Consider the following 27,138-nt stretch of genomic DNA (forward strand, 5'->3'; position numbering starts at 1 on the left):
TGCTCATCATGCACGAGTAGCACTAATGGCAGAGGGCTCTGGTAAGCAGGGAGCCAGGCTTGCATGGGACCATAGACACACACACACACACACCCCTGCCACAGGCTGGGTTCAGGGGGCACGTGTGGACCCCTGGTGTGGGGCCACGGGGAGTACAGCTCCAAGCAATCCTAAGTCCAGGTGGGCAAAGGCTCTAACTGGGCGCATATGAGTAAAGAGAAGCAATGAAATGGCTGAGGCTCCATTGCAGGTGAGAAAAGTAACAACCCCTGGCTGCCACAGTGTGAATTTAGTGTGAATTTAGTCATTCATGCCAGGTAATTCAAGGGTATGGGGACGGCATCCATTGCACCTTGTCTGAAGGCTGCCCAGGTCGGATGAAAAGCCAAGACAGCTCAGACCTGGCAGAGCTCAAAGAAGAACAGCATTTTCCTAGGAATAAAAAAACAAACCACAAACAAACAGCAACAAAAAAACCCAGTTCCCTTGTTGAGGTCAGCAAATCCCATCGGCTCTGCCCAGACTGGACCCACACGCACCACAGCTGAAGGAAGTGGTAAAGCAGCACATTTCCCAGAGCAGCAGGAAAAATCACCCCCGTTTTGCAAAGGCTGGGCCTCAGCTGCCTGGGACCGAGCAGCGGCGGCCGCTGGCACGCATGGCCGCAGCAGCGACCTTGGAGGACCAATAATCATGACTGTAGCAATCAGCAGACTGAGCCTCCTGGATAAACACCATTAATTCACTAACAAAGTTGTGCCTGGGATAGCATGTGGCCCCTCTGCACCTCTTGCCCCCCTCCCTTTGGATGTCACCACATTAAACCCTTGAGCGCAGCAGCGGCCGGGGTTAGGGATGTGTTGCTTACCGAGGACACCCAGAGGGGCTCGTTTTGCATCCTTGCTTCTTGGCCTGGGGCTGGTGCCAAGCTCGAGGCGTCAGAAGGATGCCACACATAACCAGCCGGGTTTGCTGGCAAGACCAGGGGGTTAGGCAGGGCCGTGGGGACAGGCAGGAGACAGTTTCATTGGAGGGTAACTCAGACCTTGCCATAGTGCTTTCAGCTCCTCATTATTCCCCTTTTTCCTCTTGGCAGCCCAAGGCAGGACTGAGGAACCAGAGCCAGGAGCGCGCTGGAAGAGTTGCTTTATGGCACGTTGCTTCTGCTTGACACTCCAAAGGCAGCCAGAAGGTACAACCCGCCAGCGGAGGCTCCAGCCCTGCAACAGTGTCCCTGCGGGTTAGGAGAGGATGACCCAGGGGGTTTAAACTGGAGGCTTAGACTCAAGATTAAGTTACAGCATCTTAATGACTTGGCGCAAATGAGTGGGGCTGCGGAGCCCCTCTGCCCAGTGCAGACCAGCAGTGATGGGCAGCGATGTGCTCCTGCATCCCAGCATCAGCCAGGGAGCACAGCCCTGACTTCACTCTGCACACAAGTCCTTGAACATGGAAGGTGTTTTAGTTCATCTTACACCAATTATTTAACTAAATAAACATGCATTAACCTTGAAGACAATTTTGGAACTACACAGAAATTTCATTTTCTTAAAGCCATAATGTCCCAGCGCAGCTTAAGACCCAAATATTTTTAAAATATGAACCTGAAGTTCAGCTTCTCCATTTGCAGAGATACTCCTAGAAAAGCAGCCTTGTTTTCAGAAGCTCCTTTTGAGGAGTGCTCAGTGTTTGCAGCAGTTACACCAACCACGTCAGAGCAAAGAGGTTAGCTCCAGGCATGGGCTTCTGAAAGCACTGACCTAAGCAGTTTTCCAACATAGCAGAGGGGGGAAAAAAACCCAACAAAACATCTCAGCTGAAATACCAAGGCTTTAAAAATTAGTTGCTGTTCATGTGCAGTAGCTCTTGTTATTAAAAACATCATAAAAGTTTTACTGTGCTGACTTAGGGTGCACGTAAAGAACCTAGCTTGTCTTGACAGACCATAAAGGAACTTTTATGACCTATTGGGTCAGTGATTTGTGAAGAAGGATTTACTTCACCATCCAGGGCTGGGATGCACTGCTGGAGGAGGAACACACCAAAATGGCATGCAGCCCTGAGAGGTGGACCTGCTATGGTCTGGGCTGGGTAAAGAACATGTATATCCAGGATGACGATGTGTACGAGCATTGCTTGTTATATAGTTTGTGTTAACTCAGAGGGGCACGGGATTACATGCTGAGTGGATTTAACTGATCGACCTTTGTTATTTTGGGGTCACAAGCGAAGCTTAGGAAGAAAAAAACCTTACCCATGCATCAGTTCACTTCTCCCCCAAGACTAAAGCTCTGAAAACCCAGGCTGAAGCCCCAGTGTTGCAATTGCTTTATCTTCTATTGCAAGATGTCAGGAAAACATCAGCTTCACTGGTCCAAGGTTCAGTGCCAACACACTCCTAGAGTAACTCAAGGAAGAGGAGGATCTGACTCAGTGAAATAATATCTTCTTGGAAAGATGCTGCCAGGTCTGTTCATGACAGATGAAATGGTGCAGAGCAAACCCTGCCATGCCAGCAGCCTCGTATCGGTGTCAGGGCTCGTTTACCCTTAAAGCACTGGTGCCCATGGACACGCACAAGGGCAGAGCACTGCAGCTGCAAGCAAAGCGCTAGTGAGATCCAAATACGCAGTGCACCTCCAGCCTTAGGGACTGGTGAGAGGGGCCCAGGCCCACCTGGGAGTGACCAAAGCTGCCCTGGAAAAGGGACTAACCCCCAGTGCCACCCTCCTGGAGCAGCACAGTCGGCCACACAGCCACTGCTCTCCTGGCTTGCACAGCTTGGGCCACCCCAGTCCTCCCTGTGGCTTTTGACTGACCCCCAGCCCAGGCTGCCCAAAGCCATTGCTGGGGCTGGAACCATCCCCAGGGCTGGGCAGCAACTGGGACAGTAACCCAGAGCACCTGACCCCCTCCCTGCGCTGGGCTGTCCTGCACGGAGGGCACGCTCAGCCCGTGCCAGCAAGCCCCCAGCCTGGCCAAGGAGGGAGCAGGAGGATGCCCGGCAGAGGCAGACCCTCAGGGAGCTGTGCTCCAGAGCCCGCTGCCTGTGGGAGGGAGACGGCAGCCCAGAAAGATCAAACACTTCAAACGTTTCTCTCCTGAGCGCCAGCGTGGGCTGAAAGGAAAAGTAGTAAAGTCTTTTAAGTGCGGGAGGCTAGCGGGATCTTCCAACCAGGCTCTCGCAGCCGGCGGCACTGCTCCCCAGAGCGATGTCTGGAGGGTCTCTGAGGGATGAGGAGCTCCTCGGCTCACCCAGGTGCCCATGCTGCCATGAGGATGCTCTTGCAGGTCAAACAGGTGAAGCAGACCGGGAGCCTTCAAGCCTTCCCGAAGAGCAGCACCCACCCTGCCACTGCCGGCTCCCGGCCCCGTCCGCGCAGTCAGCATCACTGGCACCGAGGTGGCTGCACCCTGCAGCCTTCCTTCCCCAGAGCCCTCTTCCTTCAGCCCTCGACATCCAGATGGATCAAACCTGATTCGCTGCACACGTGGCAACCAAATGAAATGGTTTCTTTGGCAACAATAATGAAAGCTCAGAAAAAAAATTTTGCTTTCTATCTCATGCGACTTCAGCAGCCCAGGTAACGCAGGCCGGGAAGCAGGGAAACTGCAAGCATCTGACTTGAATTACTGCCTCTGATAAAAATCAGACATGCACTCCAGCATGTCTGCTGCACGTTTATTTATTTATTTGGGGGCTGATTGATTTAAAGACTCCCTATTGCCCGAGCAGCAGCATGGCACAATAATTCACTCGATCTCTGATTTATATTTCATGTTCAAGTGAAGCAGGATGCTTCTGCCCAGCTCAAGACTAAGCTGTATATGCCAACACCACGCTCGGCAGCTTTGGGGAACCTGGGCATGTACAGAAGTAAAAGCTGAGGCTGCAGAAGGGAGTAAGCACAAGGTAAAAGCCCTGCTAAACATCCAAACCTGCAGGGCCAGGTTCACAAACTGAAATGAGATCTCCCAGACCCCGGTCCCTATTTGCCCCTTTGCAGGATGCTCAGTCCCGGGCTGCGTTTTCCAGCTGGGATCCATTGCGTCTCGCCTTCTGCCCAAACTGCTCCCCTCACCCCACAGCTCCAGCAGCGATCCAGGGGTCAGCGATGCTCAGCCCCGAGCTCTCCGGCCTTTGTGGGATGTTTTGCTGGAAGGCTTCGAGCCTTTTGCAGTCCAGGGCTAAGGCCTCCCCCAAGACACACACGTTTGGCCCCGGTGGGCTGTAGATATCCTACGCAGCTCTGGCTGCGGCGGGTGAGGTAATTGCACCTAATTAAGTCCCTCTGCACTTCTGTCTCCCATATGGGGAAAGGATCAAAGCGCTCCCCACCGTGCTGCAAAGGCAAGCAGGGCCCCAGGAAGGGTGAGACAAGAGGGGTCTCCTGGGCTGGGAGGGCGTGTCAGCCAGAACCCCCCACACTTTCCCCCGCCAGCATCACCATTACCCTCAGAGACATCCCTGGGTGCTTGTGGCTCCAAGCAGAGAGGCAGAAGCTCGTGAACCCCACGAGAGAAAGCGCCAGCAGTGACTCCCCTCCATGTCCCACCACCCACAGGGTGCCAGGGGCTGCAGGCACCTCCCACGTGCTTTGCTACCACAGTGGTGGTACCAAAAATAGATATAAGCTATTTCAAACATTCCTCCTTCCTTTTTACAGAAACTGTAACACGGAGCAGAGTTAAGATCTGCTATTCTCTGCTCTGCTTCCCACTTGGAAATACCTTCTAGAATTTAAGGAGGATAAAAATAGTAGGATTCAACGGGAATAGGAGCGAGCTCTTCAGAAGGTACCGTAATCACACAGAGCCGGAGCCCAAGCCCTTAGACACCGTGAATAGCGCTGCCAGTTGATCTCCTTCAAAGTGTTGTTGAATGAGGTCTTAGCCTCATAATTTAAGGGGATGAAGTCCTTCCTAAGGTTGTGAAGATTTGGTCTTTCCAGATCTATTATTTTCTGTTAACTTCTCCTGGACAGCCTAATTGGACGAGGGAGCAAGGGCTGTTCCCTCCTTCCCCCATTATCCAGGGCCCTTTCTCCTCCCACAAGAGATTTTATTTGTGCTGCACGAAAGATTTATCAGCTGCCTTTATAGCCCTCCCTGCACTAAATCACACTCCTAATGGATAGCCTGAGGTAAAAGCACTACTGTTTATTTTATTATTTTTTTTTTTTAATCCATTGAATAGTGTGGTTACATGCACACGGAGCTGGCAGGCTGAGCTCTGCTTCCCGCTCCTCCCTGGACAGCACAGCACACTTTAAGACTCCCATGTGGCCTTGGTCAAAAATCACAGGGCACGGCTTGTGGAAGCCTCAGTAGGAGCATCTCAAGGTCCAAACACTCATGACAGCCTGGGGATGGCTGGAGAGGAGAGGCAGTCGCCCCTGCTCACCCTCCGCTTTGGGGGGGAATTCACAGTGGTGTCACCAGCTCCGGGCTCCCCAGTCTGTCCCCCCACAGGAACAGATGGCCTCAGTCTTTGCCGGCGACTTGGAAATCAACCAAACACAGAGGTTAAGTTAAAAAATCCCAACCATTTACCCTAATCCAGATGTTAGGAGTACCGTTAGTGTTGGGACAAAGGTGAGGGGGTAAAAAAAACGCAACGCACACTTAAATCCAGTGATATTTGAGAGGCACTCTGTCATCCCAGCTTTCATGAATGCCACCACCCTTCTGGGAAACCCAACTTGCAGGAGAACCCATTAAACACCAGAAGAGTCATTAACTCACTACAGATAAGCTGTTAATCTGCTGTTGGGAAAACACCTCCCGTTGTCCGGTAGGTCAAGGCGCAGACCCCCTTCTTGCACAGAGACATAACTCCTGGCCATAACTCCTAACCATGTGTAAAATACATTAGTCAACACATCAGCAAGAATAACTCCGGTAACTCATCACAGGCTCCTCCCCAAGACTGGGAGCGATGGTAGTCCAGGTTCTCCTGGTTTCAGCTAGGAGACCAGGGGTCTAACGGCTGGCTGCATGTCCTGCTCCTTCCAGCTCCTGCTCCCCAGCCGGCATATGAATTTGGGGTGGAAAGGGGCTACCAACCTGCAGTCCTTCAGATAAAAAAAAAAATAAATTTCTCCACTGGTTACAGCTGTCTGGCTGACAGGCAGAGCACAGTGAGCCCAGCTCAGGGGAATCGCCACCGGTATGAGAACGCATACTGGCTCGTCACTGCTCTTGTCTCAATCCATGCGCTGCTGAGCCAGCCCTGACCCCCCTGCTTCGCACAGGGCAGAGCAGGTACAGCAGCCTGCTCACCCTGCAGCTGCTCCATGGGCAGGGGAATCCTGGGGTCACCTCCCAGTTGTTCTACCTCATCGCCTTTAACTCCATCTTTTGACCAATGAAGACTCTGGCTGTATAAATCTGTGGGATTTATACCTTTGCACAGAAGGAAAACAATGATTGGCATCTCTAATAGGGCTTGCAAGAGGATAGACCCACCTGGGGGGGCCCGAAGCTCCGCTGGTCCTGCTTGGTCAGATAAACTGATGCAGGAAACAAGTGTAAGGGTTGGCAGATCTGTTGGTGAAGGGTGGTCGGTGGGGCCATTCCTGCTCTGCGATTGCTGGAGCAGCACTGCAGTGCAGAGCCGCTGGATTCAGGCTCCTCTCCTGCTGCTTCGAAGCCCCCCTGCCCACACGGCAGAGGCCCAGGGGGACAGCAGACCCCTCGGGAGCGGTGGGCAGGCAGAGGCAGCCAACACAGGCAGCTGCCAAGGCTGAGTCAGAGCCACCAGCATGCACGCAATTCCCAAATCCTGGCATCCTCATCACCCTCGCCGTGCACCCGCCTCTCCTGCCCCCGGCCCAGGCTTCCTGCCCCCCCGAGCGCCGTCACAGTCTGGGAGCGTTTGCAGTCAGGGGAGTTTCCCATCACCCATTTGTCCCAGTGCCATTGTACGCGGTGACTCCCGGTTCGATCGCTGTCAGCTGTCACACACTCATCACGCCCCGCACCGCAGTCACAATTCAGCCCCCCAGGAATCACCATATTCCTTTTCCAGGGAGCATTTCCGCAATTCCAGTCCACATTTTCCTTCCTTAGCTTCACACCAGCAAAACTTCGGATGAATAAGGAGAACAATAGGAGCAGCTAAATACATTTCCATCCCCTCGGTCTCCTGGTAGCAAGCACAGATCCTGGGCTTGCAGGGCTGCTGCCAGGCTTTTCACTGGCTCTCTGCTATCAAGCTTGTTAATGCCTGGATGCAGCTCTAGCCCTCAGCCAAAACCTCAGTCTCTTACAGAGGCTGCACAGAAAGATTTGGAGACCACAGAGGATTCTCCATCCAGTCTCCACAAGCCTCTTCCAACATCTCTTCACATCTGGGGCAAAAAATCTGGGTATATAAATAAATTGACCCTCCCAGTGAGTAACATCAGCCTTCAGCCCTAACCAGGTTCCCTCTGCCACTCCATAATTTTGGCTTTCTTGGATCAGGAATAAATTAGTTTAACGGAGAGATATGTTTTTCTTGCTTCATCTTATTTTTATAAACACCATTGGGAAGTAAAGCATATGAACAGAGAGAGAGACAATGTACTTGCTGCTGAAGTCAATCTGCAGAGCAAGACAGTAACAACCACCTCAAAGGGGCGGGAGGGATCGTTGGCCCTATTCGTACTTGGCTTATGCTGCCAATTCCTCGAGAGAGTCAACAAGAGTCAACCCTTATCAGAGAAATCTTTTGACAAGTCATGCCTCTAAACTTTACCACATCTTTAGCCTGTCACGTAGAACATCTCTAAAACCTACATAAATTCTAACATACTTAAGATTATATATTATACGTATTAGACAAGTATTAATTTCTGGGTGAAGGCAGAATTGCTGTCTCAGTGGCTCTCCTGCTTGCCTACACTGCTCTAAGCTTTAATCCCTAAAATACACATACAAACATGGAAAACTCCTCCTGCCAACTCCACGCCAAACTCCCCAGGCAACGTGAATCATACAGGCCGACAGCACAGCTTGAGGAGGAACAGAAATCGGTGTTATTCATTCCCCTTCTTACCTGGGCGACTATGTGCTGTTTCTGCAGCATGCCAACTTCCTCCTGCTCACGGGGATGTTTCATATCCAAATTCAGCTCCCAAATTTTTTTTTCCCAACACTTGAGAGCAACTTATAGCAGATTAAACATTTCAGACCTCCTCCCTTCAACTCCAGCCAGCTCCAGTAGCTGTGGCCAATTAATACTTCGTAAGAGCTTTTGATGTGCTCTTATCAAGTGTGTATTACACTGGGAATTTCACAGCATTTAAGCGAAGGCCATCAGCCCGACAGGCTTTGAAGGCCTCTGCCTCACCTGCTGGCAGGAGGAAGGGACGATGGCCAGAGCACGGGAGGCAGGGCGAAGGGGATCCTCACACTGTAAGTCCCCAGCAGCTACTGTGCAGTTCTAAGTCCTCCTCCAAATGGTTTTGGAGGAGGCAATGTGCATGCTGGAACGGCCTCTCAAACACGTCACAATGGTTTTGACAACTCCTAATGCTGGAAAAAAAAGTTGGAAAAAATTAGAAATGTTAGAAAGTCATGAAGTCTTTGGGATCCTGGAAATAATAAGTAGTCATGGTGGAGAGGAATTTCTTTTTTTTTCCTTTTTTTTTTTTTGTATGGATGACATAAAAGAGAACAAAGAAGTATTTGTTCCTTGACTCCCGATCTAGGAAGCATGACCAGCCTGTGCCTTCCGTGCTTCCTGCGTAGCCAGGGCTGCCAGCTCATTTATTGCTCTGCAAGGAGCGATCCCCATTTGAGGAGCAACAAAGGACTTCAGGCAGGTACTGTGAGGCTGCAGCACAACAAGATCTGGCTGCAAAAAGATGCTATTTTCTAGCTTCAGTATTAATATTAGGTGAAGAGCAGAGTCAGGAACAGAGTGCTCTTTGCTGCTACAGGCTCCTATGCTATGCCATAGGGAAGTTTTGCAAGTGGGGTAATTGCACTGGTGTGGCTTGAAATGCTTTGATTAGGAATTTCCCAAACAGCCTTTTGATGTTACTGGTGACTTCTGCGTGCAGCTTTTTCTTTGCAGAGACATCCAAATAAACAATGAGAGCGCACTGCAGGAGTTTCTGATGTGTTCTGATTAGATGGGTTCAGCATTAGCCTCAACCCTGTCTGGAAAAGGGCTCCGTACGAATACCGAGCAATCAGCCCTCGTAAGATGGAAAAGAGCAAACAAGCCTCGCTGCACCAGCTGACAGCAAGAGCAAAATGACAAGACTCATGCATGTAAATATTCCAGAAAGAAACAGCTGAGAAAAAGAAAGGCAGAAAGACCTAATGTTTCTTTGCCCTTATTACCACTCCAAAAGCCATGAAAGAATCCGGGTGTTGCAAACTGCAGCCCTTCTCCCTCTTCCTTCCAGATCCTGCTGGTTTTCCACAAGCAATCGGGACATGCTGGCTCCGCTGTGGCTCCCTTTGAAAGGCTTCGCGCCCCGCTCGGGCTCCAAGCTCACGAGCCTGCACAGCCACAGCGTCCGCCCCACAAAACCCAGGCTGCCAGCGAGCACTGCGAGGGGATTTAAGAGAGGAGCAGAGATGCATTAAATGCAACCTGTACCATGCTCGTGTACTTCATTTCCCTTCTGGGGGGTGAAGGGAAAGCAGCACAGGGAAAAAGAAGAAAAAAGGTCTGCAAAACAAGGATCCACGTGAGGAGACCTATACACTTGTGATTTTTTAGGGGGGGTTGGTGGGTTTTTTTGGTTTTAGCTTTTCAGTTTGTGAATCAGAAGTGATGTTTCATAGCTCTGCTCTCTTTAAAAAAAATAAATCATAGACTCAGGTTTACCTTTAAACAGCCAAATAAATGAGGCTGCAGCAGTCCATCCAGCCTACTGCAAGGTAACACACTTGCCTGAAGCCAAACCTTTGCACTCTGGAGGAAGCCACACTCAAAACCACAAAAGCAGAGCTGTGCATCATCTTCACACCCCTCTCCCACAGCAAGTGGCCCCCAGTTTTCCAGCCAGATTTTTGGTGGTTCTACTTTTGGTCATGCAAACAAGGAAAGATGGGCAGCAGCTCTGCGATCACAAATGCAGTTTCTTCTTGAGGGAGCTGCCTCTGAGAGATGGGAAGGAGCCTGCCCACAGCTGGGATCCAACACAAGCCGGGTCCCAGGGCACTTGGCTGCCTCAGCATGGCACTGCACAGTCGCATGCTGGTGGGATGCGGTTGGACTGGCACGGCTGTTCATCACATCTGTAGAGTCTTTTGCAGACAACTTTCTGCTTTGGAAACTCCCATTGGGACCTAAATGCAATAAAATGCAGTTGGACGTCCACAGCTAATTACTGCGAGGGCTGCACAGCTGACAGGTAAGGAACAGGCACAGCCCTGCCTGGGTTCCTAAAGCTCCTTCCAAGCTGCGGGGTGTAGCCTCTTCTTGTTTTAATTGCCCCCAAACTGCTGTGCCAAAGAGCTCAGATTTAAATAAAAATAGCTTAAGTCTTAAAACAATTGGCTGTTTGGCCCAGAAATAAATTTGCAAAACCCTAAGGAGCCAAGAACTAGTTTTCCCCATCCAGAGCTCCCCAGCTCCTTCTGTATTCCCTACAGGTAACAAACACGACCCCCCCAGCACAACACCCAAGTCCAGCACACACCTTGAAGCAGCCTCAGTGCCCTTATCCCTGCAGCCTCCGCTGACCGCAGCTCCAGCATCGCACACGGTTCTAAGGCAAAGGATTTCCAGCAGACGGATCGACCGAAATCCCAGGGACGTGGTGACTGGGCAGGCTCAGCGGGCACCTTCCATGGAGTTTGTTTGCTGGCTGCATTCAAGCCTCCACCTGGTGATGAGGCAGGTGGATGCCCATCTCCTCCACTCTTGCTGCCGTACCCTGGCAGCGGCTCCGGCACCTTCGGCTGCTGTAGGCTGAGGACAGGGACCGTACGCTCCGAGGCAAGGACTAGTTCCCTACTCACCCGTCCGGCATGCCAAGCAAGTGCTTTTCAGGTCTATAGAACAACCACTACCTTTCCTGTTTCTTCTTATTCTTGGCACAAAGGATTCTGAATCATTTCCAACTGAGGTTAAAAGCCTTTAGGAGTCTGTTTGCACAGTGTTGGGGTTTTTTTAAACAACCTCTAATTGTAACACATGCTTCTCCCAGCACACACAAAAATATCCAAATAGCTTTTAGTTTAGGCACTGTCCTCATGTTCCTGAAGAAAAGCTCTAGAGTAAGATACTTTTTCTTTTCCCCTATGCATTTCACCTATTGCTTGCTTTTCAAGTTTCAGCTTCATATGTGAACAGTTCAGTCACACATCTCCTGTCTCGGGTGGGTGGGGGGGAAATACAAACTTAAAAAAAAGCATAGTAATTCACATCACCTTGTTTCCTAGGCAGAGGACCAGCATACTGCCTGCAAAATACCAGTATTTTTACACTACAAAAATACAATTAGGCTCTCAATTAAATTTTATTAGTTTTACTCGTGGGAGTTCATTAGCACAAGACAGCTGAAGGAACTCCCAAGGGCTCTCACTGAAACCCTCTGCACTAAGCCTCACCGTTTTCTGCAGCTACAGAAAAGAGAAAAAAGATTTATCAGAACCCAAATTCTGCAGACACATGTGCCACAAACTCTCCATACATCGTCAGTCCCAGCGAACAAACTGGGTTTACTCACTCGACTGAAGTTTTCTGTGTGCACAACCCAGTGTTTGCAGAACTGGGTGCTCGAGCGGTGGCTCACGGGCAAGACGTACAGACTGACAAACTGCTTCAACAACAAGACTCTCCACTTCTTCTCAGTACTGGCATCTCCCAAAAAAGAGAGCTTTCAGATGTAATTAAATTTTACTATTTTATTTGTGAAAAAACTACAAGCAGAATTCATAAATAGACATTTCTATTTAAAGCAGGAAAATGATAAAGTGGCTTCTAATAACAGTCGTGCACATGCCAGTAACAGGAATATATTAACATCTTTTATTTGCTAGACAAAGAGCAGTGTCCAATATAAATTTCCCAAAAACATTTAAGACCTGTGAATTTCTGACCAGTTCACAAAACCACCATTGACACTTTAGCATGAAGATTAAAACAAACCTAACAGGACTGTCAGCTCTAAAGACTTTACAGAGCGGAAAAACTTTCAAAAGCGTTATACAAGCTGTCTTTCTGGGCAAATGAAAAATATAGCTCGTATAATACATTAACATAAAAATCCACAAGATAAGATTATGTTTTGACATACTTAAACAAGCATTCTATATTTGTCTCCAACAAACAAAGCTAAGGAAATAATGTAACCATCTTTACACAGTAAATTAAGGTTACAAGTCATACACAAGAACAGAACTGCTTGCGCATTAAAAACTGTTCAGCTCCATTGTCATACTCTAAATGTTGGCTCTTAAAACCATTCGGTTACATACAAGCAAAGGTTATTATATAGTCAGCAATTAATAAATTTTCAATAATTTAAGTTTATGGTAGAGCTTAAAAAAGTAGACTGAGAATGATCTTGGTAAGGCAGGTGAAAACATCTCAGTGGAAATAAACTCACGGAAGCTGCTGCCAAATTTTTGATCTGTCCAATTTGAAACAAGCAAAGTGTTCCAATTAAAATAAATAGCTTGGTGGTGTAAAACGCTGTCATTTTTCCTTTGCAGAACTACGTCAAACTGAGCAAGTCAGGCAAGCTGTGTTGGTGTCTCTGTGTGTGTCTGTGTGTGTGTGTGTGTGTGTGTGTGTGTGTGTCTGTGTAAGAGTTGAAACTTCGCAAATGTAACACTGTGCTTTACTTACCTGCTTTCTGTGCCACTGAACACCACGAATCTGGTCCTTCCCCTACACTAGTGTTTTGGTTGGTTTGGCTTTTAAACACGTTCCCCACCAACAGCGGGGTATCCCACAGACACAGCGCGGAGGGAATCCCACCCGTGGATGCGTGCCGTGAGTATGCTAACTTCAGAAATCAAGTGTAAAAGCAAACGTTATCCTTCAAATCCACAACACAACAGCTACGGATGAGGCTGGGGAGGTTCAATGCTTAGCTAGCAATTTCTATTGAATGCAGAATTACAGGTCACTTGCTCCAAAGAAATTTTCCTACTTATTTATAGCAAGCTACTTTATTGAGGAGGCACGCCCAAAAGAGATAGATGTTACTGACTTTACCAGTAGCCATGAGTAGCTGGTTACGGCGTTAAAGCTTTTTCAACTGATCTACAGGTCCATTTTCACTTGAAAAAGAAGCAATTTCCTGGTACACACAATGCTTTTTTTTTTTTTTTTTTTTGCACAAATTCCCAGATTCAACGAAGAAGGTGAGTGCGCGGTTTGACTTGAAGCACCAGAATTTGCCCTGCTGAAGCCAGAGGGACTCGCCGCTTGCTCACACTCTTCACTGGATCGCGGCCAAGATGCACGCAAGCCTAATTGATAATGGATCATTTATAAAGCAGTGCAAAATATACAAGTTCAGGGGCATCTTCAAAAAATCTCTCTTAAAAAATTATTCCAATACATTTCAGTAAAATAAATAAATATGGCTGACCAGTTTACCCTCCCTGAGACCCTTAAAGGAATAGTAAAAACTGGAAAAGGAATGTCTTTGCAATATCCCACTAATGTTAAAATGTGGATTGAGAAATTCATAGTATTTAAAACTATGTATAATAAATTGTCTTGATGCTCATAGGAAGCATCTGGTTTCCTTTGGTTCTTTAATAAATACTTTAAAAATGCTTAAAAAGGTAAAGACAGCCTATACTGTGAATATAAGCAGAATTAAGTCGGGGTGCCCATGCTAACGTATCCAGAATAAAACCACTGCTGCAAAGGCACTGCCACTGCACGTACCCTCGAGCAGTTCTAACAGATCCCTTACACGTTTCTGTCAGCAGTGTAAAAGGAACCTATGTCTGCTACTCAAAACCACACAGATTTTAAAAGAAATCTTAAATCAGTTGCCTCCACAAAGAGAAATTACTCTTGCTAAGCAAATAATTCACAATATAACAAGCTGGCACAAAGTTGTCAAAATGTGGCCCTCTTTCCTCACGCCCAGAAGTTATGCATTTGATGTCAAATGAATGCCACAGCCTCTGCGCCTGAAATTACTACAAAGCACCCTGGGGCCACTAAATAAAGATGAAAAGCCAAAGAGGTTCGGGTTTTGTTGTGTGTTTTTTTAAAAAAGAAGTTTGTTTCACCTCTTCAGCCTAGTGTTTTAGCAGGATAATGCATGGAAGGTAAACTGCAAAGCAACACTAACAGGCCAGGAAAAGAAATTACAGTCTGAATAGCTTTAGAGCAAGAATGGAGATGCTGGTCATGAGCATGAGCCACGCATGTCGCTCACTTGCCAGCATAAAAGCTTTTCCCTACTTTTGCTCCCATAGCAGGAGACCCAGAAGCATCCAAATGCTGACAAGCCCAACATCATCCCTGGACGAGATGCTGTTCAGAAATGGAATACAGATGGACTTCAAGAAGAGCCACCCCAACAGCACGGCCGAGACAGAGAGAAGGGGGCTGACGACCACCGACCCACATGCCGCTGGCTGGAGTGAGCGCCTGTTCGCTCCCAGTCCTACGGCTCCCTGCTGCCTTCAAACCGCTCCAGTTCTAGTTACCTTGGTTACTGATGCAGGTGGACAAAATTAATTAAATCTAAAACCAACAAATATCTGTGGGACTGGCTATGCACAACATAGCAATGCTCACGTTACCAAAATACATGACTCCGTGGCATGCCAACACCAGTCTGGCTGCGAACGCTTATGCTCCAGCCGGGCACGAACTTGCACATCACCAATCCAAGTTACCCTACTGGAAATACAAGCTACCTGGAGCAAATCTTTTCTCATTTCAGATCCCAAGCTATAAAAATCAAAACTGTGTGTCCAGTACATTTTAGCCATTGCCTAGGGAAGAAACGGGGAAGGAACAATAGAGAGAATGGATCCCCATCCAGGTTCAAACCTTCAGGAACGCTTTTCACCTAAGACCAGTTCCATTTCAGTTTCAGTACTTTCACAGAAGGGGACTGTCCCAGATCTTGAATGGTTCAATTATTTTTTTTTTTCACTTCACAGTGTTTCAAGCACCAGCGTTTCCATGTATTGGTTTCAAATAACCCTTTATATATATTTATTTATATATATATTTATATATAATTTATATCAAAACTGATAGTACACAGTATAACTGGAAGAAGAACTGAACTTAAAAAGGATATGTTGAAAGAGGATGGAGTTTGTGAATGCAATAAATAAAGCTCCCTTCCCTCCCCACCCACTCCCGACCCCAAAACAAAAAGTTGTAATGTTCATGGAAAATTGTGCACAGCAGATATTATAAAAAAGTAGATTCAGGAGCACATCCAATTATAAATGATTGTTAGGAAAATCATATAAAACAATGGAATACATAAAAGTGTCAAGAGTAATTGTTAGGGTGAGAAATTCCTTGGTGGCCAGATGCCCACGGCAAGCAGAAATTATATCCTGGTTGCATCGGTAAGAGGTTGATGTCCAAGAAAGTGTGTGTTCAAGCGCAGAAGAGGCTCTCCAGGATTTGAACAGCATGGGCAGGTGGAGTGTTTGAATTTCATACCCTGATTCATAGTTTCCACAATTCCATGTGCAATTTTCAGAAAGATTCATCGTTGACTGCCGACATGTCCCCCTTTGGCGTGGAGGAACGGGACGAGCCCTTGTCTGTGCTCTCAGAGCCTGAGCTGCTCTGATTCTGTTGTTCTGATCCTGCACTGGAGGTCACTGTAGAAGACGACGTGGAAGAAGAGCGAGTCTTTTCTTTAAAGTCTGTGATAATTACTGTGACATTTCCCACTGTGACTGCCAGCTGCTGCGCGGTACTTCTGTCCACATTTTTCAGTCTGGGTCTAAAACAAATGAGAAAACATTTATAAGAAGGATAAAAACAAACAAGAAAGGAAAAGTTTATTAGAAAAAGCATTTGACAACAAACTCAGTGTGACTCGTCCTCCAGTCGCCTGCACAGATGGCAATAACTGGGAAGAGAACCTAGGCAGCGGCAAGCGCTGCACAGCAGAGGACAAAGGTTTGACCTGCTCCCTGTGACAGCCCGGGCTGCCAGGGCTGCAGCAGCATGCTCAGCCCCAGAGGAAAGACCTGTCTTGCAGAGCTCTGCAAAGGGCATCTGCTGTAGACTTATCCCTAATCCAACTCTGCCAGAAAGGAGGACACTACAGCAGAGCCAAGCGGCCAGGAGCCAGACAGACCGAAGGATCTCCTCCCCAAGCGGCAGATGAAAGAGTTCTCTTATCTAAATTCACCATCTCATCATGTGCCCTGATGTTATGAGACAAGGCTGTGACTCTGCAATACAAAACCACATGAAAGCATTTGACCACAGCTCTTTCATTCCCATATTGGAACTCTGCAGCTGCAAACAACACAGGCACTGGGACAACTTGGCTTCTCTCGCAACTGCTTTGAGCTTATACAAATCAGATGCCCAATCAGCCTATGTATAAAATTGCTTAAAATGTTCCCTCTGGAACCAAGGTTATTGTAAATAAAATCCAGTATGTACAGCAGTATTTCTTGCAGCTAGTGCTTTTGGTTAGAGGAAGGGAGAAAAAGACTAAAAGGGAAAAAAAAACCACCAGAAAAGAACACATTGGTATTTATTGCTCAGGATTATCTCAGTAATCTGCATGCTGTGCTATCATTCAATTAGTAATGTAGCTAATAAGGGTCTAGACTCTAGGAAGCCAACATTCATGCACATTTCAGGTGCTGGTCCAAAGCTCTGATACAACAAAACTTGGACACTCCTTCAGCTACCAGCAAATTCCAAGTCATCCACAGCAACTGCTGCAATTCACAGCTTTTACTCCTAATTAAGGGTCAGGCTTAAGCAGCAGAATATTCCCAAAAGGGAAATTAAAAAGGAGAGTCTTTATACATCAGTGAAAAGTAGCTTGCTGAAAACTGCCTTATTCCAAGGGATGGAGGGAAGGTTAGTTTACTTTGGGATCAAGCTCCAGCTTTTAAACCAATCTGCCTTTACTCCTCCTCATCTGCAGCTAGGCTAGTGTGGTCGAAACGAAAAAAAAGAGGAAATTAAGCCGACTTTGTATCGGCCATGCATATTCAGTGGCTTGCAGCGGTAAGTTAAGGGGACAGTCCTTAAGTAGTAGGCATCCAAGTGGTATTCTAGAACTGGACAGAATATAAAAAAGTATTAAGGACAGATGTACGGCTTCAAAAATAGAACAATGGTATTTCTGCAAGACTCCTTACCAAAAATGAAGTTACCACACTGAAAATAGTATTTTCACATCTAACCTAGGAGACTGTTTCAATTTTTAACAAGTACCACAGCAAAGGCATTTCTAATAGATAGAAAATACAACTAAAATACTGCTACACTGGGATAACCATCAGTAAAACCTCCTACTTGAAAAACAGCCCCTTCGTTTAGTGACCAGCCTTTTCAGCCCCATAGCCGTGCTTCGTGAATTCCCGCAGCAGTGTGACACACACCCACGCGTATGTGTTGTACATACATGCTCACGGGAGTTGGGAAATTCAACACGTAACCCCAGGCTAGGCTAAATGATGTCACCCTGTTTGTGGGCAACAAGAAAGGCCAGCTAGCTCAGCGAGTTTTGGGGTTTCCGTTGGCCTTCAGATAGCATCTCAGCAGACGCAGGCTGCCCCCAAAGCATCGGCAGCAAACACAGCACAAGCGTTCCCGGAAGCGTAGTACGCGTACGTATTTTCCTCCCTAAGCCCCGAGTTCCTCTAGGAAACCCAGTTCTTCCTGTAATTTGCCTGGGTCATTTGTTTTTTCTTGTACTCAGAAACAGCCAAAAAATGCTGGCCCAGATACCGGAACAGACCTTATTGCCTCCACCTTTCTGTAGTGTTGAACACGCACTCCCGCTATTGCTTGTCAAAAGCCAGTGCTGATAGCCATAACTGGGGGGGGGGGGGGGGGAGGGGAGAGAAGAAAAAAAAAGAAAGAGAGAAAGGAATTGATGTGGCCTAAGCTGCATTACATTCTGCCCAGAACAGCTCCCGCTACCAGCAGCCTTTGAGACAAGCCACGCACTGAGCACCTGAATGAAACTGCCCATGCATCCCTAAATGCCATGACAAAGTAACATGGAAGGACTTGGGGGGAAGCAGAGCTGAGGTGCAGGATTTGTCCACAGTCCTGTTCACAAACACATTCTCAATGTCAGTTTTACAACTGAGCCCTCCAACCATTTCTGCAGGAGGTTTTAGGGGTCTCCCTGTGCAAAGAGCTGATTAAGCACAGGTGGAGGTCTCCAGACAGTCTCTTCAGCACATGCATGTTTTTTGCTTCCTATAGAAGGCAAAGGGATCAGCCCATTCATGTTATTTTGCAAAATTAAACACTGATGCTTCACATTTATAGCTAAAAAGGTTCATGGCCAAATAAGAAATATGTTTCAAAATCAATCTGAACACATGCACAGGAAGGCATGGAACAAACCAAGATATTTTGTCAGAAATAGGCATAGTATTCAAGAAGCCCAAACCAGATTTCTTAAAAATCTGGAGAACCTTAAAAGACAATTTACAAAAATAACAAACAGTTAAGAAATCTGGGCATGAAAAAAATCTGAACAGATGTGACTCTGTAAAATTCAGATCCTTTAAAAAGACTCTTGACAGTACTCCTGAGGGCAGTGAGTTGCAAGTAAGGTTCCACTAAACTAAATACTTAAAAAGAGTGTTTAGGAACTGAAGGAGATGATGTATCCCTTAAAAATACCCAATCAGACTTGATACTATTAAGGATTAATAAGGAATGACAAAAGCTTGCCACAAAACATGGACTAAAAGACTGCAGTAGACAGAGTGACTCCTTCAAAGGAGTAAAAACAATTATTTTATGTAATCTATCAATTTAATATTATTATATCATTAGTCAAGTGCATCAAGTACCCTGCATCCTAAGTCTCAAAATAAGTCCCATTAAAAAAAAAAAAAGAAAAAAACCACAACAGGACCAAAAAAACAACACTGCAATAACATTGTATTTCTCTAATCAAATCAGGAATGGCAACTTCAGTGTTTGGGGGCTGAGGAAGAGTTAACAGTAGTCCCGGCAAACAGCTCAGTCTTCTAGCACAGCAAGTCTCACACTGCCCTCGCTACATTCAAGCAAGTTCCTGTATAAAGGATATTCACTCTTATTAAAGATTTTCATGCCATTACTTAAAAACTACCAAGGTAACAGTTTTCTGTAGAGTCATGTCTTGCCAAACTGAATGCTAACAGCAGTGTTAACCATATTTCCCATGTGCTTTACAAATGTTTGCAGCTAACTAATATTTTTTCAATTCATGTGGCTTCACTGTAAAATACTTACTACAGCCCATTTTAAAGAGATGCAATTCTCATATAGCCCCTATAGGCAAAGCACCCAGTTGAATTCAGCCTCTTGTAGCTCTCTAAGTTCAGTAATATAAAAACTGTTCTTAGATGCTGAATTTTTCATTTTAGAAACAGAGCACAAGACACCGCTTAAAGAAAACAAGCATGCAGTATAGGCAAGGCCAGGAATAAACCTCTCTCCATAGACAGCCACTCATTTGAAACTTGGACAAATAGGAACCCAACCATTCATGCTTTTTGTTGATTGCAATGTTCTAGCAAATTTGTTCATGCAGACTGAATTCCTGTATACTTGGAAAATTATCTTGACAATTACAGTGACTGAACTATGGATATGGAACTGAAAAAGTAACCTTTGTTACTGCTATCAAGTGATGCTAAGAATTTGATGAAGACCACCACAATTGCTGGTTAATGTTTTTCCTCCCACTGTGGCTTTAATGGCCAATTGACAGTACCATTATTTTAGCAGAGAAGCAAAAACTGAGTGGACAACAGAACTAATATTTCCAATGCCTGAATCTCTTCTCACCAGCATTGTTTGAGTGCCTGTACATGGAGAAGGCTCATAGCCACTGATGGTCTTGCCATACTGACACTGGCAGACCCTGTGGGTTAGACAGTACTCTGCCTCTGTCCATTTAAAAAGAAAAAAAAAAAAGTCTCTGTTCTTTATCTAGTGCTCAGATACCAACAGCTTTATACTAAAGTTACCTTGAAGTGTGATTTGAGTCGCTGGTCTTTGTTGTAGTATTCCCAGACTGTATACTGTTTGCTTCGCTAGGAGGATCTTTCACAATATCTGACTTTGGTCTGTAAGAATTGGAGGGAAGAAGTAGAGTAAGATGTTAGTTTAACTGCACAATTAATCAATGCACAGTGCTACTGAAATCACATTTAACAGCGCATCCTTCAAACTTACTTAGTCTTCTTGTTAGTGTTCTTCTTTGTAACACTGGGACTGATCTCCTTCTCTTTGTCAGGTTTTTCTTTGTCTTGTTTTTCCACTTTCTCCTTCTTCTCCTTCTTAGGCGGCGGTGGGGTTGCATATTGCTGGGCAACTTGTTGTGCCACCAACTGAGAGTTTATTCTAGGTTTTCTATAATGACAATAAAAAGAGAGATCTATAGTCAATTTTACACAGTAAAAATAACTGCACCAAAAGCAGTATGAAGATTTATTTTAGCAACCAGGGAAGAATACTCCACTTATAAAGAACCAAATGGATGTCCTTATTTAATGCGAAGTACTACTGCTGCTACCAAACGAGATAGAAATCGTAAAATTAAGGAATACTCTAAACTGCGTCAGTTTTTAGCCTTATCTAACGTTCTTAAGTATAATGCTCCCTTTCTTCCATCCATGTCATGAAATTACAGCCAGTTTTGGGGGGACAATAGTGAAAAAGCAGCTTTCAAGAAGTTGCCAGCTATGAACTGTGGCTATACTTTAAGAGAAGGAACAGAGAGAGTAAAAATAAGTTTCCTGATAAACATCGGTCTCTTTCCCATCTTTCAATTTAATTTTTCAAATGAGCTTCTGGTTCCCTGAAGCAGCAAAACCTCACACTAACAAAGAACAAGAGAAGGTAACTGAGATGACTTTGTCCCGAGGGCCAGGAACGAAGCTCTCTGGCAGCAGCACAGAAGACAAGCGGGCATTCACGCTTCCACGGGGCAACAGCCGTGCCAGCCTCCGACACACCATCTTCACACCATTGTCTGCAGTCCCCGATGGTGCTCCGGCAAAATACACAAGCAAGCTGTCTTTCAAAGACTATTTCCATTTCAAATTCTGAATGACACAAAAAAGTAGCTTCGCACATAACCAATACCTTGGTTACTGGTCCTCATATATGCTGCAGAGATCTGTACCTCCACCACTTCACACTCCTCATCCAATATCTAACGTCTTCTCAGCTTAACAACTCAAAACTTCTCCCTCCTGGCCCGGCATATCACAGCGCGGTTTATACACTGAATACTCTACCTGTTCATGATCGATTCAACCCCTTCAGCCTGCCAGAAAGATCTATGCTCCCTACGTCCACAGTACTGGGGGGGGGGGGGGCGGGAGAAAACCTGGTTATCAACTCCATTAGTCGTCCGTTACGAGCTTAGTATCAATTGCAATAGTTGCTCAAGCTTGTCTATAGCTATTAGTCATAAATAAGACTCAAATTTTCTACATATATCAGACTATAACAGATTTTCAATGAAAGCAATGCGCAAGTATCATTAAGTCTACAACTGGCACACAGAAACCCAACTGCAGAGCTCTGTACCTGTGCCCAGTTTTTACTACAAACATCTAGAGAGACTTTAAGAAGCTACTCAGTGGTTTCATGTGTTTAAGAAAAAAAAAAATCTACAAACCACTAATCATTCACATGTAACATCTGTATTTAGCAATGATACACACTATGAAACACCCAGAGAAGTTCTACTCCCTGTCACAGGAAAATCCAAGTATCTACTAAGCCCCTCTTGGCACTGGTTTTCTGCATAATGGTACCAAGATGTTCTTACTGAAGCCAGTTACACCCAAGTATTTAATTTCACTACCACAGCTTATTATAAAGGCTATGCAAAAGGTTGTAATTAGGCCCCTGACCCATCTCAGCACCACTGGCATTTGGATTTTTCACCCAACATAGAAACTACAACTCATTTTATGCTACAACCTGCATACATTTTTGAGTGACAACAGATGACTGGTCTTCAGCCTTAAATAACTATGATGCTGAAACGTTCTGCAGATCAGATCAAGCAGTTACCTGTTCCATAGAACAGCAAAGATATTTAGCATCCTTGCATTTAAAATCCCATATACAGCAATTTCCGTCTGTATGACTAAGAATAAGCACGCAAGAAAAAGTGTTTTGGTTACATGGGATTTTCAGATTGATGCAATGACACTAAAAGCTGACAACAGTAGCTTGTGTCAAGTAACCTGCTAATCACCTACTCAAAAAAGAAAAAAAAAATGAAATAAAGCGTCAATACATGTTCAAAGAGAGGGCAGATACCATCTCCATACATGATTATACATGATTAACCTCACTGCTTGAAGTTGCCACTTCTGCCCAGACTTACGGTTATGTGCTGTTTACACTACCAGCTAAGTCAGAAAACTGAGCCATTCATGGAAAATCCCAATTCAGGAATCTGAGAGCACCTTCAAAGTTTTTCCACTTTGCATGAGACCGATGTGCCTGCTTGTGATGTTATTTCCAAGCCTTATGTCCAGCCTCCGCAGCTATCAAGCTGTCGCTCCTGTTGCTGGAGTACTGCACTGCTTGAATGAAGACGCAAATTTTAAAATGGAAACTTCAACTAAACTGAAATAAACCCCGATATAAATAAGTCACATGCATTCCCCTAGAGAAGGTTGGAATCCAAAAGAGACCAGCATTAAAGTGCTCCTGCAGAGACACTTTGCCCTGTGCGCTCCCATTCCTTATCTGTGCCTGTGACAGCACACCACATTTATTAAACTTTATCATTTTCTGGCCAGCCACTGACATAACTAGCACAACTTCTTCCAAAGCCACATTTGCATATTTCTTCTTCCCAGCCAGCCACTGCGGCGGGTAAGGGCAAATCCAAAACTGAAAGCGATGAGAGCAGGCAGTAACGTGTGCGGGCAGGGGACCTGCAGGAAGGGGGGCCAGCCCTACTGATGGGGTTTGTCCTGCCACACCAAGGAAGGGAATGGAAAGCTGCTGAGATTTTGGCCAACACCGAGTATATTTCAAGATCTGCTGTGTTACTAGAACAGATATTATTTTTTTAAAATAATACAAATAATCCAATTGCTTTCCAATTCCTAATTTCGCCATTTCACTCGCTAGCAGCAAGCTTAGGAAGATTAAAAAACAGGTAAGTTAAGCACCTGGCATGCTAATAGTAATAAACTCCTTCAAATAAGGTCCACGCTGCCAGCACAGCCAGGACACACTGGTTACAAGCCCTTTACAAAGAAGCCAAGCAAAGCAAGCAGAGCAGTGCATTTTTAACCACAGCAAACCATGACCATAGTAACCGCAATCGAATAAAGTAGCTGCAATATCCAAAACTTGCTCCGAGTTTCCCAGCCTACCAAAAATACACTTCAAGGGCTAACACTGATCATCTAGCACCCCGACACAGATCATCCCTCCAGACACTGTTCCTGCCTCTACAGCCATCCGTGCCATATCCTAGTCACGCTGTTTGCCAAAGCAGCCACCCTCCTCATGAGCACGTGAATTCCTCTCCCGCTGTGGCAGCGGGTAGCTTGCACTGCCTTCTAGAAATAAGGAAAAAAGTAAATTCAATAATGCTTTGCAGTGGATACTAGTCATCGTCCCTTTCAGAATGTGAACAAGGAAGGAGAGAGGGGAAAAAAAAAAGTATCAGTGGAGAGATACAAGCCTTATTCCCACTTGGGCTACAGTGATTTAACATGCTCTGGCTTCTACTACAGAATGTAGAGTCATAAGAACAGAAAGATGCTTTTTTCCTTTTTCTGTTTTTGAACATTACAATGTGACTGAACTCCCTGTCCCTAATTTTGTTCCAACTGGCTTTTTTTTTTTAATTTTTTTTTTGTATGGGTTTTTTTTCAGTCTCCAAAGAACATGCTTCAACCCAAAGATGCAGCTATTATGTTAAAATAAGCTATCATTCAGCAGAATCACCTGAACAGAAAGTTGGACCACTTCTAAATTTTTTTGTAAGAATAAACAGACACAAAAACAAGTACTAACTGGTTTTTACCTCCAAATCCACTCATCAGCTTTCTTCCTGTAACGTTAAAATGTTCATACAAACAAAGACTACATCTAAGTGACAAAAATCAAACCCCAACTCAGCCTCTTCCAGGCTGTCCAACCAGCGCTCACATTTAAGGAACAACTGTATCATCATTTACTAGAAGGTTTAAAGTATCAACATTACACCCAAACCACAGCTAACAAGTCTCAACTTCCAAAAAATTATTTGAAAAGATGTAATACTTAATATCATACTTGGTTCTTGAATTCCTAAGCAGGTATCAAATGCTGAGCCACAGCGCTCTGCTGCTTCTTGCAGGCCACTGGGTCTTCCCGACAAGAGGAAGGAGACACATGTTTTCCTTATCTGCTCCCCGGTCCCTGCTGGGACCCCTCCAACAGCAGTGGCACCCAACGTCTCCTATAAAAGAGACTGCTTGGTTCCCCTCCAACCTGTGTCCCTACAAACTGAGATGTGCTGTGACACCTTGGTGGCACCATTAACTTACGCCTCCTGCACTCAGTATCGGGCGAGTGCTTTCAAACACAGAGAAGCCAGGAGCGTGCAATACACACACCAACTGATAGTGCCAGCAGAGGAACACTGTAAGAACCAATCTTCAATGCAAGTACCTGAAATCGGGTCATTTCCTTCTATCTGAACATTAAGATGAACTTATGCTCTGCTCAGACAATTTCCCCCCTAATTGAAACAACAGCCTGGGTAAAGACTCCACCATCAAGATCCAACACTGATGTGACAAATAAATAAACATTCTCCTCCTCCTTTTTTCAACATGAACAGGATTGTCTTCTCCCACTATAAAACTGACAGAAATTAAACTAAACTGTGCTTTCCGAGTTATGTTCAGCCAAGTAAATTGTTTCACATTACTTAGAGTGTAGTTTACATCACAGGAGCAGATATTTGCGGAACAATGATCTCTGCAGCAAGGACATACCAACATGTAAAAAAGCTGAAACACATTTCTCTATTAGGAGCATGGTTGTGGCACTTAGGTCGTTATCACCAACTATCATAAACAATGTACATAACCACTCTTTACTACCTTTTAGCAACAGGCCTGCACAGAAAGATTATGCCTGCAAATACTATACCCTCAGATTGTCATATGAAGTGACACTGGGATGTTTGGCTCATGGGAAGCGGAATAAGCTCAAGACATTTCCTCAAGGGCTCACTGCCTATACTACTGTGCTCTTGAAATAAAAAAATAAAAGTTTAAAAAAATCCAACGAAAACCAACTGTACTTTTAAGGTTCTGGCAAGCATCTTGCACTATTTCACAGCTTGCGTTTTCTTCTGTATCTCAGCGTTTCCCGTTACAGCTTGTCTCAGGACCAAATCCAGAGCACTGACAACCCAGGAATTCTGCTGCTCTGCTCGCAACCCCTGCAACTGGGCTTAGGAGTAGAGTAGCGCAAATCACCACACATCCAACACATGGTAGTTACTCAGACCTGGATTTCAACAGGGATATAGGCGGATAAGCTGCACCACATTTGTCATGTGACCCTAATTTCTGTATCTGTTTGGGATTTCTTTGGTCCCGGCTGCCTTGGGAAAAGACCAGCCACCTGCCTCCTGCAGACACTGCGGAGTGGAGACAGCGGCTGGCTTTATACCCACAGCAACACAGAGACCTTGAGGGACTCCAGCAATCCCCAGAAATGTGGATCTAATTACAATTGCTCTTACTTCCCTACAACTATGTTATCAGAAGAATGAAAGTGGCATCGAGTGGGATTTCAGAGTCAAAAGCCTCCTGTAACATGAAGTACCGAGGATTTGGATAATTTCATGCTGTTCTGGCTTTGATACAAGTGGTGATACCAGCAGACCTCTGCACGGCTCACCATTTCTTTGAGAAAATTTGTTTCATACACTGTGCAGTGTGAAGTACATGATTACTGTAATAATCCTAGTCACACATGAATATATCTTTGCTCAAAGAAAACCAAGGAAATAAGACTAAAAGTATTTATATGTTTATAAAGCAGTTAGTGCCAGAACAATAACACAATAAGCATACTTCTTATGTTAAGCAAAAAGTTTAAAGCAAGGTTAGAAACTAACCCATTAAAAAAAAAATCTCCTTAAAAGAGTTTTACAAAAGAACTACCAAAGCTTTGGAGAAATTAAGCCATAAACATGACAGGATGAGCACTCATTCTTGCATGCATATTTTCCAGCTCATTTGTGATGACCACACAGTCCTTTTTAGCAACAAGAGAAAGGATTAATGGAGAAATTGTCCTTAGTGTACAACTGTAAAGCAGTATGGAAGCAGTATACATTTATCTGGGAAGTTCTCCATGTAATACAAGACCACAAGGCAACTACAAAACAGTAAAAGATGACTTGGATGAACAGCAAGAAATATGTGACCGAGCAGTATTTTGTTGAAAGAGAAGAATCTTCCTTTAACACTGATGCGTTAATGCTGTGTTTTCATTTAGAAGACAGATGTTTAAAAATACGTAAGTTACTCTAAGGAACATCCACTTCTGGGCTACAGGTGTTAGGCACAGCAACATGTTTGAAAGATTCTGAGAGCTAAGTCTGAACATTTTGGAAAAAACATGAAAGAAAGTTAACAGCTTCACACAAACAAAACAATTGTTCACCACAAAATAAACTAAGTACATCTAAAACTGTACAGCCACCTCCAGAAAGCCTCCAACAAACTGTCCTCCAACAAACTGTTCAATGTCGTTCTCAACCATCCAGCCCACTGTCTCCTATCTCCTTGGAAGAGCCAAGGATAGGCAACGCAGAGATAAAGGAGCCTCAGCTTCCCAATAACTATTCCTGGCCCTGACAACAAACCTTGAGCTACTCAGATTTCAGAAGAGTATTTTAAACTTTGTGTTTGGCCATCAGAAGTTTTCAGACTTCAGCTTATTTCTCACAGCTTGAACACCTTCCACAGTACTTA

The 27,138-nt window shown here is 45.3% G+C and overlaps 1 protein-coding gene across 1 annotated transcript in view; it reads right to left on the reverse strand.

Moving 5' to 3' along the window:
* Window positions 1-11,841: 11,841 nt before the first annotated feature.
* Window positions 11,842-27,138, reverse strand: part of LOC119147169 (RING1 and YY1 binding protein) — a 46,933-nt gene continuing 31,636 nt past the window's right edge. The window contains exons 3-5 of the mRNA XM_037385808.1: window positions 20,345-20,521; window positions 20,137-20,235; window positions 11,842-15,905 (exon numbers count right to left, since the gene is read on the reverse strand). Of these exons, the coding sequence (XP_037241705.1) occupies window positions 15,653-15,905; window positions 20,137-20,235; window positions 20,345-20,521 (529 nt within the window). The 3' untranslated portion in view covers window positions 11,842-15,652. The remainder of the gene's footprint in view (window positions 15,906-20,136; window positions 20,236-20,344; window positions 20,522-27,138) is intronic.

Source organism: Falco rusticolus, chromosome 4 (assembly GCF_015220075.1).
Source record: "Falco rusticolus isolate bFalRus1 chromosome 4, bFalRus1.pri, whole genome shotgun sequence".
Classification (NCBI taxonomy): domain Eukaryota; kingdom Metazoa; phylum Chordata; class Aves; order Falconiformes; family Falconidae; genus Falco; species Falco rusticolus.